The 13,038-nt window shown below is 40.2% G+C and overlaps 1 protein-coding gene across 2 annotated transcripts in view; it reads left to right on the forward strand.

Moving 5' to 3' along the window:
* Positions 1-2,759, forward strand: part of LOC124363237 (protein saal1) — a 104,782-nt gene extending 102,023 nt beyond the window's left edge. For both annotated transcript variants that reach the window (XM_046818408.1, XM_046818409.1), the window contains exon 8: positions 2,459-2,759. In XM_046818408.1, coding sequence (XP_046674364.1) covers positions 2,459-2,673 — 215 coding nt within the window. In that variant the 3' untranslated portion in view covers positions 2,674-2,759. The remainder of the gene's footprint in view (positions 1-2,458) is intronic.
* Positions 2,760-13,038: the final 10,279 nt, after the last annotated feature.

Below are 13,038 nucleotides of genomic sequence, written 5' to 3' on the forward strand. Positions count from 1 at the left end.
CAAACTTTATAAGTCGATGGTCGCTCAGTGACTCTTCTACAACTTCCCAGTTGACAATTTTCCTCGTTATGTCCCTCGTTCCTAGTGTAACATCGATGTTGGAGATCCTCCTTGGGTGTTCTCGAAGGTTGTCCAATGGCCCGATCCTCCGCTCCAGACCAATACCTGCATCTCAATTATGAGATCAAAACTATCAAAAATTCTTAATCAAACGTTAATAGTAATGGTTTGCTTTTCAGTATTTATATGAGTTTGAATCTAAAGATTTGACAAATAAGAAAGAAAAGCCTGAGTAAGATGGATAAAGTCAATTTACCAACTAAGAACTTCAGGTTGTTGTTTTGTTTGACAAGTCCTGTTATTATATAGACTCATCATATAAGAACTTAAGGACTGGAAATTAAGAAGGAGAGAGACAGATAAGTTACTAGTCATTTCAAACAAAGCCAATCTCGAATCATGTATCTCGCAGTTCCCAAAGATACGTTCATAACACAAGACCTCTGTTATTTGCAAATCCTGTCAGTAAACTCATATTAGACCTCAATTAATTTGAGTTAAATATATGCACCAAACAAAATCCTAGAACCTATTATTACACACAGCACAAGTATAGGCTGAATGCATGACCATGATAAAATAAAAAAAAACAATTACTTAACTTAAGAACTTCTGAAGAACAATTCTACAAAGGTAACGTTACCGACTGCGAATTAAATGTAAATTAAATGAACTTATCTTTGATGGATTAAAAAATCTATGTCACACTTCTCAGAATTAATATTAAAGATATTGAAAGAAAACAATATGTTTGAAATAATTAGAGTAGATGTTATAGGAATGGACTTCAAATTTTTCTACAAACCTAAGTAAACGTTTTAATTTAGTTGCTGTCTAGCTTAGACCACCTGATTGTTAGAGAGTACAGGTAAAGACCAACAAAACTGGGACAAACTGAAACGAATTTACTAATTGTGAACCAAAGCTTTTTAAAAATTACGAGTTAAAGTCTCAACTTCAGTTACTGTAATTACCTCTAGCATTGTTATGTAAGAGACTTTCCTACCTATTTAATTGAGTGTCACCTCCTGTAAAATATATTACAAAGAGTGGATTAGTTTAAAGTGTACTATATATCATGAGTGTCATGGAAGGATTTAGAAGTGATTATTTAAATTAAGATACCTTTTTGTAGTGGACTCTATATCATTAGTTCCATAAATGGATTAGGAGTGATCTATTGAAGTAAGAGTTATTTTTATATTAAAATTCATATCATGAGTTCAAAAAATGGAATTTTATGTGTACGTTTGAAATAAGAGGCCTATTTATAATGTACTCCATGTAATTAGTGCTATGAAAGAATGTAATAGTTAGCTTTTATTAAGATGCAAATTTAATTTTGTTATTGATATGCCTATGTGTTTATAAATATTGAAAAAGAGTCTTAAATCGTTAATCACTTCTTGATTAATGATTTATAACTAATTGATAAAGGCAATTACAGAATTAACGAATATTGATCATTTCTTAGTCCATTAGTCAAAACACAATATGAGTATGAGTAGAAACACAGAAATCGCCAACGTAAAAATTTGGGTGGGAGGGAGGTGTTATCGCACAACATGCGGGTTTCAATTTAATGCATATACAGGTTGTGGCAGAACTCCTGTCCTTTTCTTTTAAAGTGGCCTTAACGCCTATATTTTCCTATATTAATCCGGATGGCCCTTGATGTGTACGGTGGTCTTGACTTCTAACATAAAGGTGATTAAAATAATCACTAAAGTAACAATTAAAAACTTTCGTTGAATTCTCAGCTCAGTATTAGGTGAAACTAATTTATTTGTTGAAATTTTAGAGCGTTAACACTGAGGTGTCACACCTAGTAAGTGGGAGGCATAACCTGTAGATGTTGTGGGATGCAACCATTTAGTTTAACTGATTTTCTGTCTCAGAGTTATCTATTTTAATGCTAACAATAGTAGTTGAAAGTCCATTTAATACCTCATCCAGACTTGCAACAAGTGTCTGTAAAGACCCATGATGTTAAGGCAAGCCATATTCTGTGTTATTTGTACTTGTGCCATTTCATACTAGAGTTTATCACTCATGCTGTGATATGCTCTTCCAGAAATATCACAACGCCTTTACAGCAAACACACTTTTCACACTCGTCCGACGATCCATGGCTACTGAAAGTTCCATTTGTCTAGACACTTAAGGACGTTTACCCCACTCATAACCCCCCCCCCCCCCAAACAGAAATCATGCCGTTTCACGGCCTCACCCTGTATTTACCACCAATAAACTGTGACCATAGCTTTTAATTCTGTTTTCCAAGACGTCTGGGTCTGTTTCGAAAATATTATGTTTTTATTTATAGCCAGGGTTATTAATTTATTCAGTAGTTGTTAAAAAATACAATTGTTAAATTTTAACAAAGTTTTGTTTTCAGAGTTCCGAGACAGTGAGACAAGAGAGGACTTGACAGTTCTAAGTTTGATGGACAGTTTTGGCAACTATTGTATGGAGGTGCTGAAGTGTGTGGAGAGGAGGAGGCTTCACACCATTTTGATGGATTGTTGCAATAACAAGTCCATTAAATTCTTCTGGAAGGTTGTCCAAGAGAGAGATTCTGACCTAGTGACTCCCTTGGATAGTTCACAGTAGTGAGTTAGAGTTAAATTTTTTTGAGAGAAATTGCTGTGTGTTAAAGGGATCAAAAATATAATTAAATGCGTATGTTAATTTTAAAACAACTCTTGATTTATTCAATGCCCATTGATGATGATATAAATAAAAGCTTGCTACCTCCTATAGGTAACTAAAGTGTTCTAGCAGCTCAGCAGAGAAGGGCGGGGTCGATAATATCCAGAGAACGATAATAATGTATAAGTACGCCGCATCAGTGTACAGTGTATAGTATAGTGTTCAGAATTAATAAATAGAAAATTGAATAGGCAGGCAAGACATAGTTACACAATATCAATAATAGTTTAAAATATGTGTATTTTATATATTAGCAAGATTGACTCTTAAAAATAGCTTAAATTATAAATAATATAAGTGCAAACAAAACAACATTGACTTTAGACTTTACTGGTGGCTACTACAATAAAACGAAGAGACATTAATTAACAGCCGTAAATAGGCGAGCATAAATAAATTACTCTAAAGCTTAAATTACAAGGTGCCACACTGAAGCTGAGGATTGACGGTAAAATAAGTTACTGATGACTCGAGCTCATAAATATCCCTCGTGATGTGCACAAAATATGTTATCAGTCTTAAAACAGCACAATGGCCATATAATTAAATTCAATCTAGATCAGGCGCGGCTCCAGAATGACTTCTCGGGGGGGGCAAACCGTGAAGGTTGCCTACTTACAGGGGCAATAAAACCCAAAAAAAATTGTGAAATGAGAAACAGGGAATGGGGAAGTGGTTTACACGAAGAAAAATGAGGGCACATTAATGGTAAAACAGTGCAATAAGAGTATTTTATTCATGAACAATTCTAAAAACATAACATATCGAATTTCCAACAGAGAGGTGTCTCGTGTCAAGCCAAGCCAAATCTGCTATCGACAATGTCATTTCAAATCTCCCAAATGTCGAAGTGTCCGTGATCAACACAGCAATCGCGGATCATTATGGCCAAGAGGCTATAATTACAGGACAAACAAATCGAGAGGGAGCCCAAAATTAATAAAACAATAAGAGACATAAGGCCTAGCAACATTGCTCTCCTAAACGCCTCTCTTTTTAAAGAACAATGGCACTTTCTAAATTCAAGCCAAACAGTAGAACAGCAGTTCCAGGCATTCAATAATTGCCTAAATTTTCATCTAAATCTATGCTGTCCTACAAAAACAATTAAAATATGCCAAAAAAAGACAAGAAATACTTGGATCACGAAAGGAATATTGGTTTTCAAGAGATAAACTAAAATTCCTTTCCGAAATTTATAGAATCAGATTTCAAAATGAAAATTTCAAAATTTATTACCGAAACTACAAAAGAATTTACCGAAAAGTGATCCAAGCCGCGAAATCATATGATGTCTCAAAAAAAATTCTTTCTTCTAAAAATGTTTCTAAAACTGTTTGGGACATTATTAACAATAAAAATAAAGCTCACAAACAGGTCAAAATTAAAATTGGAGATACCTTGGTGCAGGATGAAGCTGGGATCCGCCCATGAGTTTAATAGATTTTTTGCGTCTGTTGCTTGGGGTGGGCGAGGTCCTCGACCGTCAGAGCCCCAGGTTAATCACGCGCGAAGACGTAGTCCAGTAGAATCAATGATACTGGCACCTGTACTTGAGGAAGAATTGGAAAAAAATTATTCAGCAGCTCCCGGCCAAAAAAATCAACCGATCTAAATTTATTGTCCATGTGGATCTTGAAAAAATGTGCCAAGCATATTGTGAGCCCTCTGACTCAATGGTAAATCTGTCTTTTCAAACAGGAGTTTTCCCCTCCCTCCTGAAAAATGCTAAAGTACACCCCATTTTCAAAAAAAGATGACCCATGCTCCCTTAACAATTATCGGCCTGTCTCTATTTTGCCAACTGTGGAGCAAGATTTTCGAAAAACTATTTTTTGACAAGAATGCTTTTGTTTTTCTTAGCAAACACAACCAGCTCTCTGAAGACCAATTTGGCTTCAGAACGGGAAAAATCGACGGTAGACGCTGTGGTGAGCCTGGTCGAAATGGTTGTAGAGGGGTTAGAGTGTCGGAATCCCACCATAAGTGTGTTTCTTTCTCGACTTATCCAAAGCATTCGACTGTGTTGACCATAATACACTTCTGGACAAACTTGAATCTCATGGCATTCGAGGTGTGCCCCTGCTGTGGATTAAATCATTTCTAAGCCATAGAACACAGACGGTCCAAATTACAAATCACCTTTCAAGTCCATTGAATTTGAGATATGTAGTTCCCCCAAGGGCCTCCATCCTCAGTCCAATCCTTTTTCTGGTCTATGTCAATGACATCGAGTCATCACTTCTGTACGGGAATCTCGTGCAGTATGCTGATGACACGGACTCTCTGTTTTAACGATAAATCAAAAGAAGTTTTGGAACAAAAAGCTTTTGTTGACCTTAACAATTGCGTCCAACACTTTCATAGCCTCAATCTCACACAAATTCCACAAAATCTAATTTTCTGAATTTCGCCCTGCGACCAATGGACGTTGGGTGTGGGCCTTCCGTCATGCTGGGAGACTCCACATTAGAAGAAGTTTACTCCTCCAAATTCCTTGGTATATACCTTGATCGAGGTTTGGACATGGAATGTTCACATTGATTCAGTTTGTTCAAAATTAGCATCTGGCGTTTTATGTTTTAAGATCTTTAGCCAAATACTGCCCAAGTCAGGTTCTGATGGCGGCGTATTACGGCCTGATTTTACCCACATCTTTCCTACGGAAGTGATTTTGTGGGGAGCTTGTTCAAACAATCAAATTTTGAGAGTTTTCAGGCTTCAAAAGAAAGCGATTAGAACAATCGCCAACATTAACTTCAGAGAGTCGTGTAGACCAGCTTTCAAAAAAATTGCAGCTGTTGACCCTGCCATGTCTCTATATCTTGGAGGCAGTTTTATTCTGTAAGTCAAAATGTGCCCTGACTAGGGGCCGTGACGTGCATGAATATGAAACGAGAGGCAGAGACAACTACCGTACACTGGGCGACACAGAACGGTGGTTTATGAACACCTGCCCTCGCAGGCAGGTGTCCGTTTCATCAACAGTTTTGCCGGATTCCATGAAAAAACGTACAAACGCCCAAGGCGTTAAAAACTCGTCTGAAGCGCTTTTTAGCGTCTAAAGCATTCTATAAGCGTCGACGAGTTTTTTGAATTATAGTTGGGAGACCTCCCAATCTAGAAGACTAACACTGGCGTTGGCAGGGAGAGAATTGGCGAGTAAGTGGTATGGATGAATGTAACGATTGTATGTCTGAATGTGGTATTGTGAACGAATGTAAAAATTATAGATTTATTCGTATGACTTTTGCCACATAATTGTAATATTATCAACGGCAATAAATAAATAAAAAAAAAAAAAAAAAAAAAAAAAAAAAAAAAAAAAAAAAAAAAAAAAAAAAAACCAGCTAGCCCCCAAGCGCGCGCGCGCGCTGGCCGCACACCGCGCGAACCGCCCGACCGCCACGCGCTTTGGCGCTCTCTGTTCTAGGTCCTAAGTCTCGCGTAAAATGCCTAATTTTTGCCATCCGAGCCTGATTCTCGGGGGGGGCAAAAAGCCCCGTGGCCCCCCCCTGGAAGCCGCGCCTGATCTAGATTGACTTATCCACATCACCGGTCCCTGAGGTAGGTTCAGGTAGTCAGCTGCTCTCAAGGTGCAAATAGATAAGCGGGCGTTGCGACTTTCACACCGGCAGATGGGCACCATGCTGACCTCTCTTCAGCAACCAGAACCCTCAAAAGTTTAGAAAATCCCCAAAACTGTCTAGCGACGGTTGAGAAGACCAGAGGGTGATGAACGGCTTCGCTATTCTTCATAATTGACATACCTCAACAGGTGGAACTTCAAACGGCAATGGCAACGTAGTGGCTAAGATCGTCGCGCTCTCTAGGTCAAGGTTGAGCTTCCCTATCAGTAGGCTTATTGGTTCGCCAACAACATCCAGTAGTATTATGACATGAATCATACTCCCATCTCAATAAATCGGACAACTTTGGGGGCGCTCCAAAACTGATTAAAATGAGGTGATCAGTCTCATTTTCCGTGAAATAAATAAAATGAGAATTTATAATGTCACAAGCTTTGGTTTATCATCATTCCATTCTGAATGCATGCATTTTAATTGTTATATTTTTCAAATAAATTTTATTATTTACTTTAAGTTACTTGATGTATTAAACCTAGAACTTTTACAAATAATGTAGATTTGCAATCAGAGACAAACATATATACAACTAACTGAAATAACTGACTCATTAACTGACCGATTAGCTAAGTTAATGTTAAATTCCCTGACTGATAAACCTGACTTATGATGATTGAAACAGTAGCCAAAATAATGTTTAAAAAAAATCCTCTGACTGATATAACTGACTCTTAAAGGCTGATGACTGACAATTGAGGCCATGTTATTTTTGGGGCAAGTGAAAATATTCGCAACTTTCCAGATAGCTAGTCGAGCTGGGTTAAAATATCCAGGGTTCAAAAATGTATTTGAAATATTATTTATTGTTAGGAGTTGAATCAGATAGCCTCTGCGGAAGAAAGCAATACTTCCAAAAAGTATCGCTTCCAAAAATAGGTCGCTTTATCATGTCAAATAAAATAAAATTTTGAAAAGAGAAGAAAAATAAGAATTTCTTGTTTAGTAAATTGACAATTATTCTATTTAGACAAATTATTGTTCCAACAATTTCACATTTATAAAACAAATTTTTACAAACGATACACACGTTAGGGTAGGCTCATTCCTGCCAACGATAGGCAAGCTGCCGGGGCGTATGTCATGTCGAGTCGTTGTGCGACTATTGTGTAGAGAGGTTGGGTGTCAGGTTATATAGATCGCTAGGCTTAAAGTTATAGTTACTCCTAGACAGGTTGTGGTAGGCTCATTCCTGCCAACCATAGGCAAGCTTCCGGGGCGGATGTCTTGTCGAGTCGTTGTGCGGCTATTGTGTAGAGATGCCGGGTGTCAGGTTATGTAGATCGCTAGGCTTAAAGTTATAGTTACTCCTAGACAGGTTGTGGTAGGCTCATTCCTGCCAACCATAGGCAAGCTTCCGGGGCGGATGTCTTGTCCAGTCGTTGTGCGGCTATTGTGTAGAGATGCCGGGTGTCAGGTTATGTAGATCGCTAGGCTTAAAGTTATAGTTACTCATAGACAGGTTGTGGTAGGCTCATTCCTGCCAACCATAGGCAAGCTTCCGGGGCGGATGTCTTGTCCAGTCGTTGTGCGGCTATTGTGTAGAGATGCCGGGTGTCAGGTTATGTAGATCGCTAGGCTTAAAGTTATAGTTACTCCTAGACAGGTTGTGGTAGGATCATTCCTGCCAACCATAGGCAAGCTTCCGGGGCGGATGTCTTGTCCAGTCGTTGTGCGGCTATTGTGTAGAGATGCCGGGTGTCAGGTTATGTAGATCGCTAGGCTTAAAGTTATAGTTACTCATAGACAGGTTGTGGTAGGCTCATTCCTGCCAACCATAGGCAAGCTTCCGGGGCGGATGTCTTGTCGAGTCATTGTGCGGCTATCGTGTAGAGAGGTTGGGAGTCAGGTTATGTAGATCGCTAGGCTTAAAGTTATAGTTACTCCTAGACAGGTTGTGGTAGGCTCATTCCTGCCAACCATAGGCAAGCTTCCGGGGCGGATGTCCTGTCGAGTCGTTGTGCGGCTATCGTGTAGAGAGGTTGGGTGTCAGGTTATGTAGATCGCTAGGCTTAAAGTTATAGTTACTCCTAGATAGGTTGTGGTAGGCTCATTCCTGCCAACCATAGGCAAGCTTCCGGTGCGGATGTCTTGTCGAGTCGTTGTGCGACTATTGTGTAGAGAGGTTGGGTGTCAGGTTATATAGATCGCTAGGCTTAAAGTTATAGTTACTCCTAGACAGGTTGTGGTAGGCTCATTCCTGCCAACCATAGGCAAGCTTCCGGGGCGGATGTCTTGTCGAGTCGTTGTGCGGCTACCGTGTAGAGAGGTTGGGTGTCAGGTTATGTAGATCGCTAGGCTTAAAGTTATAGTTATTCCTAGACAGGTTGTGGTAGGCTCATTCCTGGCAACCATAGGCAAGCTTCCGGGTGGGATGTCGTGTCGAGTCGTTGTGTGGCTATCATGTAGTGAGGTCGGGTGTCAGGTTATGTAGATCGCTAGGCTTAAAGTTATAGTTACTCCTAGACAGGTTGTGGTAGGCTCATTCCTGGCAACCATAGGCAAGCTTCCGGGTGGGATGTCGTGTCGAGTCGTTGTGTGGCTATCATGTAGAGATGCCGGGTGTCAGGTTATGTAGATCGCTAGGCTTAAAGTTATAGTTACTCATAGACAGGTTGTGGTAGGCTCATTCCTGCCAACCATAGGCAAGCTTCCGGGGCGTATGTCATGTCGAGTCGTTGTGTGGATATCGTGTAGAGAGGTTGGGTGTCAGGTTATGTAGATCGCTAGGCTTAAAGTTATAGTTACTCCTAGACAGGTTGTGGTAGGCTCATGCCTGCCAACCTTGGCAAGCTTCCGGGGCGGATGTCGTGTTGAGTCGTTGTGTGGCTATCGTGTAGAGAGGTTGGGTGTCAGGTTATGTAGATCGCTAGGCTTAAAGTTTTAGTTACTCCTAGACAAGTTGTGGTAGGCTCATTCCTGCCAACCATAGGCAAGCTTCCGGGGCGGATGTCTTGTCGAGTCGTTGTGCGGCTATTGTGTAGAGAGGCCGGGTGTCAGGTTATGTAGATCGCTAGGCTTAAGTTATAGTTACTCATAGACAGGTTGTGGTAGGCTCATTCCTGCCAACCATAGGCAAGCTTCCGGGGCGGATGTCCTGTCGAGTCGTTGTGCGGCTATCGTGTAGAGAGGTTGGGTGTCAGGTTATATAGATCGCTAGGCTTAAAGTTATAGTTACTCCTAGACAGGTTGTGGTAGGCTCATTCCTGCCAACCATAGGCAAGCTTCCGGGGGGGATGGCTTGTCGAGTCGTTGTGCGGCTATCGTGTAGAGAGGCCGGGTGTCAGGTTATGTAGATCGCTAGGCTTAAAGTTATAGTTACTCCTAGACAGATTGTGGTAGGCTCATTCCTGCCAACCATAGGCAAGCTTCCGGGGCGGATGTCGTGTCGAGTCGTTGTGTGGCTATCGTGTAGAGAGGTTGGGTGTCAGGTTATGTAGATCGCTAGGCTTAAAGTTATAGTTACTCCTAGACAGGTTGTGGTAGGCTCATTCCTGCCGACCTTGGCAAGCTTCCGGGGCGGATGTCGTGTCGAGTCGTTGTGTGGCTATCGTGTAGAGAGGTTGGGTGTCAGGTTATGTAGATCGCTAGGCTTAAAGTTATAGTTACTCCTGGACAGGTTGTGGTAGGCTCATTCCTGCCAACGATACGCAAGCTTCCGGGGCGGATGTCGTGTTGAGTCGTTGTGTTGCTATCGTGTAGAGAGGTTGGGTGTCAGGTCATGTAGATCGCTAGGCTTAAAGTTATAGTTACTCCTGGACAGGTTGTGGTAGGCTCATTCCTGCCAACGATACGCAAGCTGCCGGGGCGGATGTCTTGTCGAGTCGTTGTGCGGCTATTGTGCACAGGGGCCGGGTGTCAGGTCATGTAGATCGCTAGGCTTAAAGTTATAGTTACTCCTGGACAGGTTGTGGTAGGCTCATTCCTGCCAACGATACGCAAGCTGCCGGGGCGGATGTCTTGTCGAGTCGTTGTGCGGCTATTGTGCACAGGGGCCGGGTGTCAGGTTAGGTAGATTGCTATGCCCAGTTTTATAGTTAGGAAACTTTCGGAATTATATCTAAATTATTAGTGAAGAATATTCTCATCAAATTTGTTTAGGTTTGGATAGAGGAAATCGGTGCCGAGTCCACTGTAAATAATTAATCCTCTGGAAAGATGCCCTCTTCCGGTCACGATGAGTCGAGGTTGTAATCTTGATAGGATTCCATAAGATCTTGGTCGGGGGAGATGTGTACAGGAATAATTGGAAGAGTTCAAATCAGAATGAGTATCCGAATCAGATCACTATAAAACTTAAGTCGCTATATTATACTGTTAAGAAACAAAAATATTTCATATTTTAATTTCGCTATTAATTTAACCACATTATTCATAAACATGTTACAACAAGTTTTGCTTTGTAAACTTCATGGATTTCGATGAAACGGACATTCGATATAATGCTGTGTCGGAGTACTCTTTTTTATAAATCATTCGTGTAAATTCATTCCATTCCATCGTCATCATTCCATTCCATCAATCATTCCATTGAATTTTGAGTTTAGCTCCAGTTCACCTTCCTTTTATTACAGCGTCTGGTATCTGACGCTGTCTCAGACTTTACTCCTGTCTCGCACTGTGTAGTCATGTTCGTCTGAAGAGATCCAAAAAAGGTTGGCGGCGAAGAAGCTCAAAACGAAACATTTACATCGTTTCGACATCAGAGACACCTATAAATGGGTGAAGTGGTAGTCTCATTGTCTCATCAGGTTCACAATTTAGTGTATTAAGAAGTGATAGACACGATATCTAAGCACTGTGGATCAACCGAGTTTTCTTCACATGAGGTAGCTATGGTAGGAAGGGTTGATTCAGTTGAATTGTTTACCTCCAGTTCACCTTCCTGTTATTACAGCATCTGGCATCTGACAAAGTCTCAGACTTATACAATTACTCGATCCATGATCGTCGTCTTGTGGTTGACAAGTCAAATTTTGATCGAGGAATATGTGCAAAAGGACAATTTACTAAAGGGACACATGACTATTAATTGGTAATGAAACATGTATTCGACAAAGGGACACTGGAAGATGTGTTCAGAAATACAGAATATGTTAAAATGTTTATGTGGTTATTGATAAGAACTTGCTTTAGTGATTTTGAGATGTATTATTTTGATTAGTTATATTGTAAGTTTTTGTGGAATGATGTGATTGATTTTATGTTCTGATCAGACACATTTTGAGATATTAGTTCAAATTACTCAATATTGGGCTGATGATTTAGGTGATTAATATAATGTTTAAGAAAAAATGTGGGGACAACCACATGGGGCACAGAAAGGACCTGCCGGCCATCCTACCCTTACCACAACGGTCTGGACTGTGTATCCCATTGTTAGCTTATTACTTATGAATTCAGCGATAATTGTTAAATTGACTTGTCGGAACCCGGCGGTAGTCCCCAGGTCCTCAATGCCCTTAACAACTAAGCGTGGGAGCATAACTTTTAGTTGTAGTTTCTTTTTTGTTTTGAATTTGAAGTAGAGTTGAGGATTGCATCCTCCAGTTATTGCATGTTTGGAAGAACATCGACGTTAACTTTTAAACATCAATAAAGGTTGTTGAACCACCTCTTAGACAGCCCCTCGTATTTACAGTAAAATGGCCACCCACTAACCAGAATAAATAATCTCATAAGCAAGAACCAAAGCAAAAATAATTTTTTACTGAAGCTAAAATCTTTATCAGAAGGATTTTCCAATTCCGTAAATTATGCAATAGCCAAGATTGGCAGACTGGAGCTTAATCTAAGGAACTGTAATCTCTCAGAATCAGGGAGTTTCTGGAGGCTGCAAACTTAATGACACTTTCAGACATGGACGTTATAGAGTTTATAAGGCATGGAAGTTTGAATCTTGCACAAGCCTATACCTTTCATATGAAGGCTGAGCACTTGCTCACTAAAAGTAGCTGGAACATACTACTGCACAGCAACAATCTTGAAACATATATTCCCTGTGTCAGATTTATCCAGATAATGAGAAGTCCCAAAGACGTGAATTTCTAAGTAGCTGAAAACTTTTTGGCGGCAAAGTTACAAGTAAGACGAAGTTCCCAGCTGCAATGTCAATTTGCGTTGTAACGTCCCGGGTCCCAGTCGGTTGCATAGGCGGGTTGAAGTAGTAAAGTCAACAGGCAGCGTTATGGTTACTACCAATACCAAGTGTAGGCTGAATGTAGATTTTATCAGGGCGCCACCCCGTGGCGGGTTACTTCTTTTAGGGACAATACGGGGACCTGTCCCTCCCGTAGTTTTTATAGCTCTCACTGGTAAGGCAGACTTAGTTTAAACAAGTAGCCATTCATTCATGCAAACCTCAACAACAAAATCACTTAAGTTATGGACCTGAACAAAATTGAAAATCCAATAGCTTTCTCAATTAGAATTAAATTAGGCCTAGGCTTGGTTTTTATAACAAATACAGAAAATGTTCTAAGTATCTGGCAGTTTCTATACCACAATTTCTGAGTAGCTGTTACCTATTCTCAGTACTTTAATACTATCGGCATGCACTAAGACTAAACTATAGTTATACTGTTTAATAATTATAAGAACTTCAGTGACAACCAAGTTCCAA

Source organism: Homalodisca vitripennis, chromosome 5 (genome assembly GCF_021130785.1).
Source record: "Homalodisca vitripennis isolate AUS2020 chromosome 5, UT_GWSS_2.1, whole genome shotgun sequence".
NCBI classification, from domain to species: Eukaryota; Metazoa; Arthropoda; class Insecta; order Hemiptera; family Cicadellidae; genus Homalodisca; species Homalodisca vitripennis.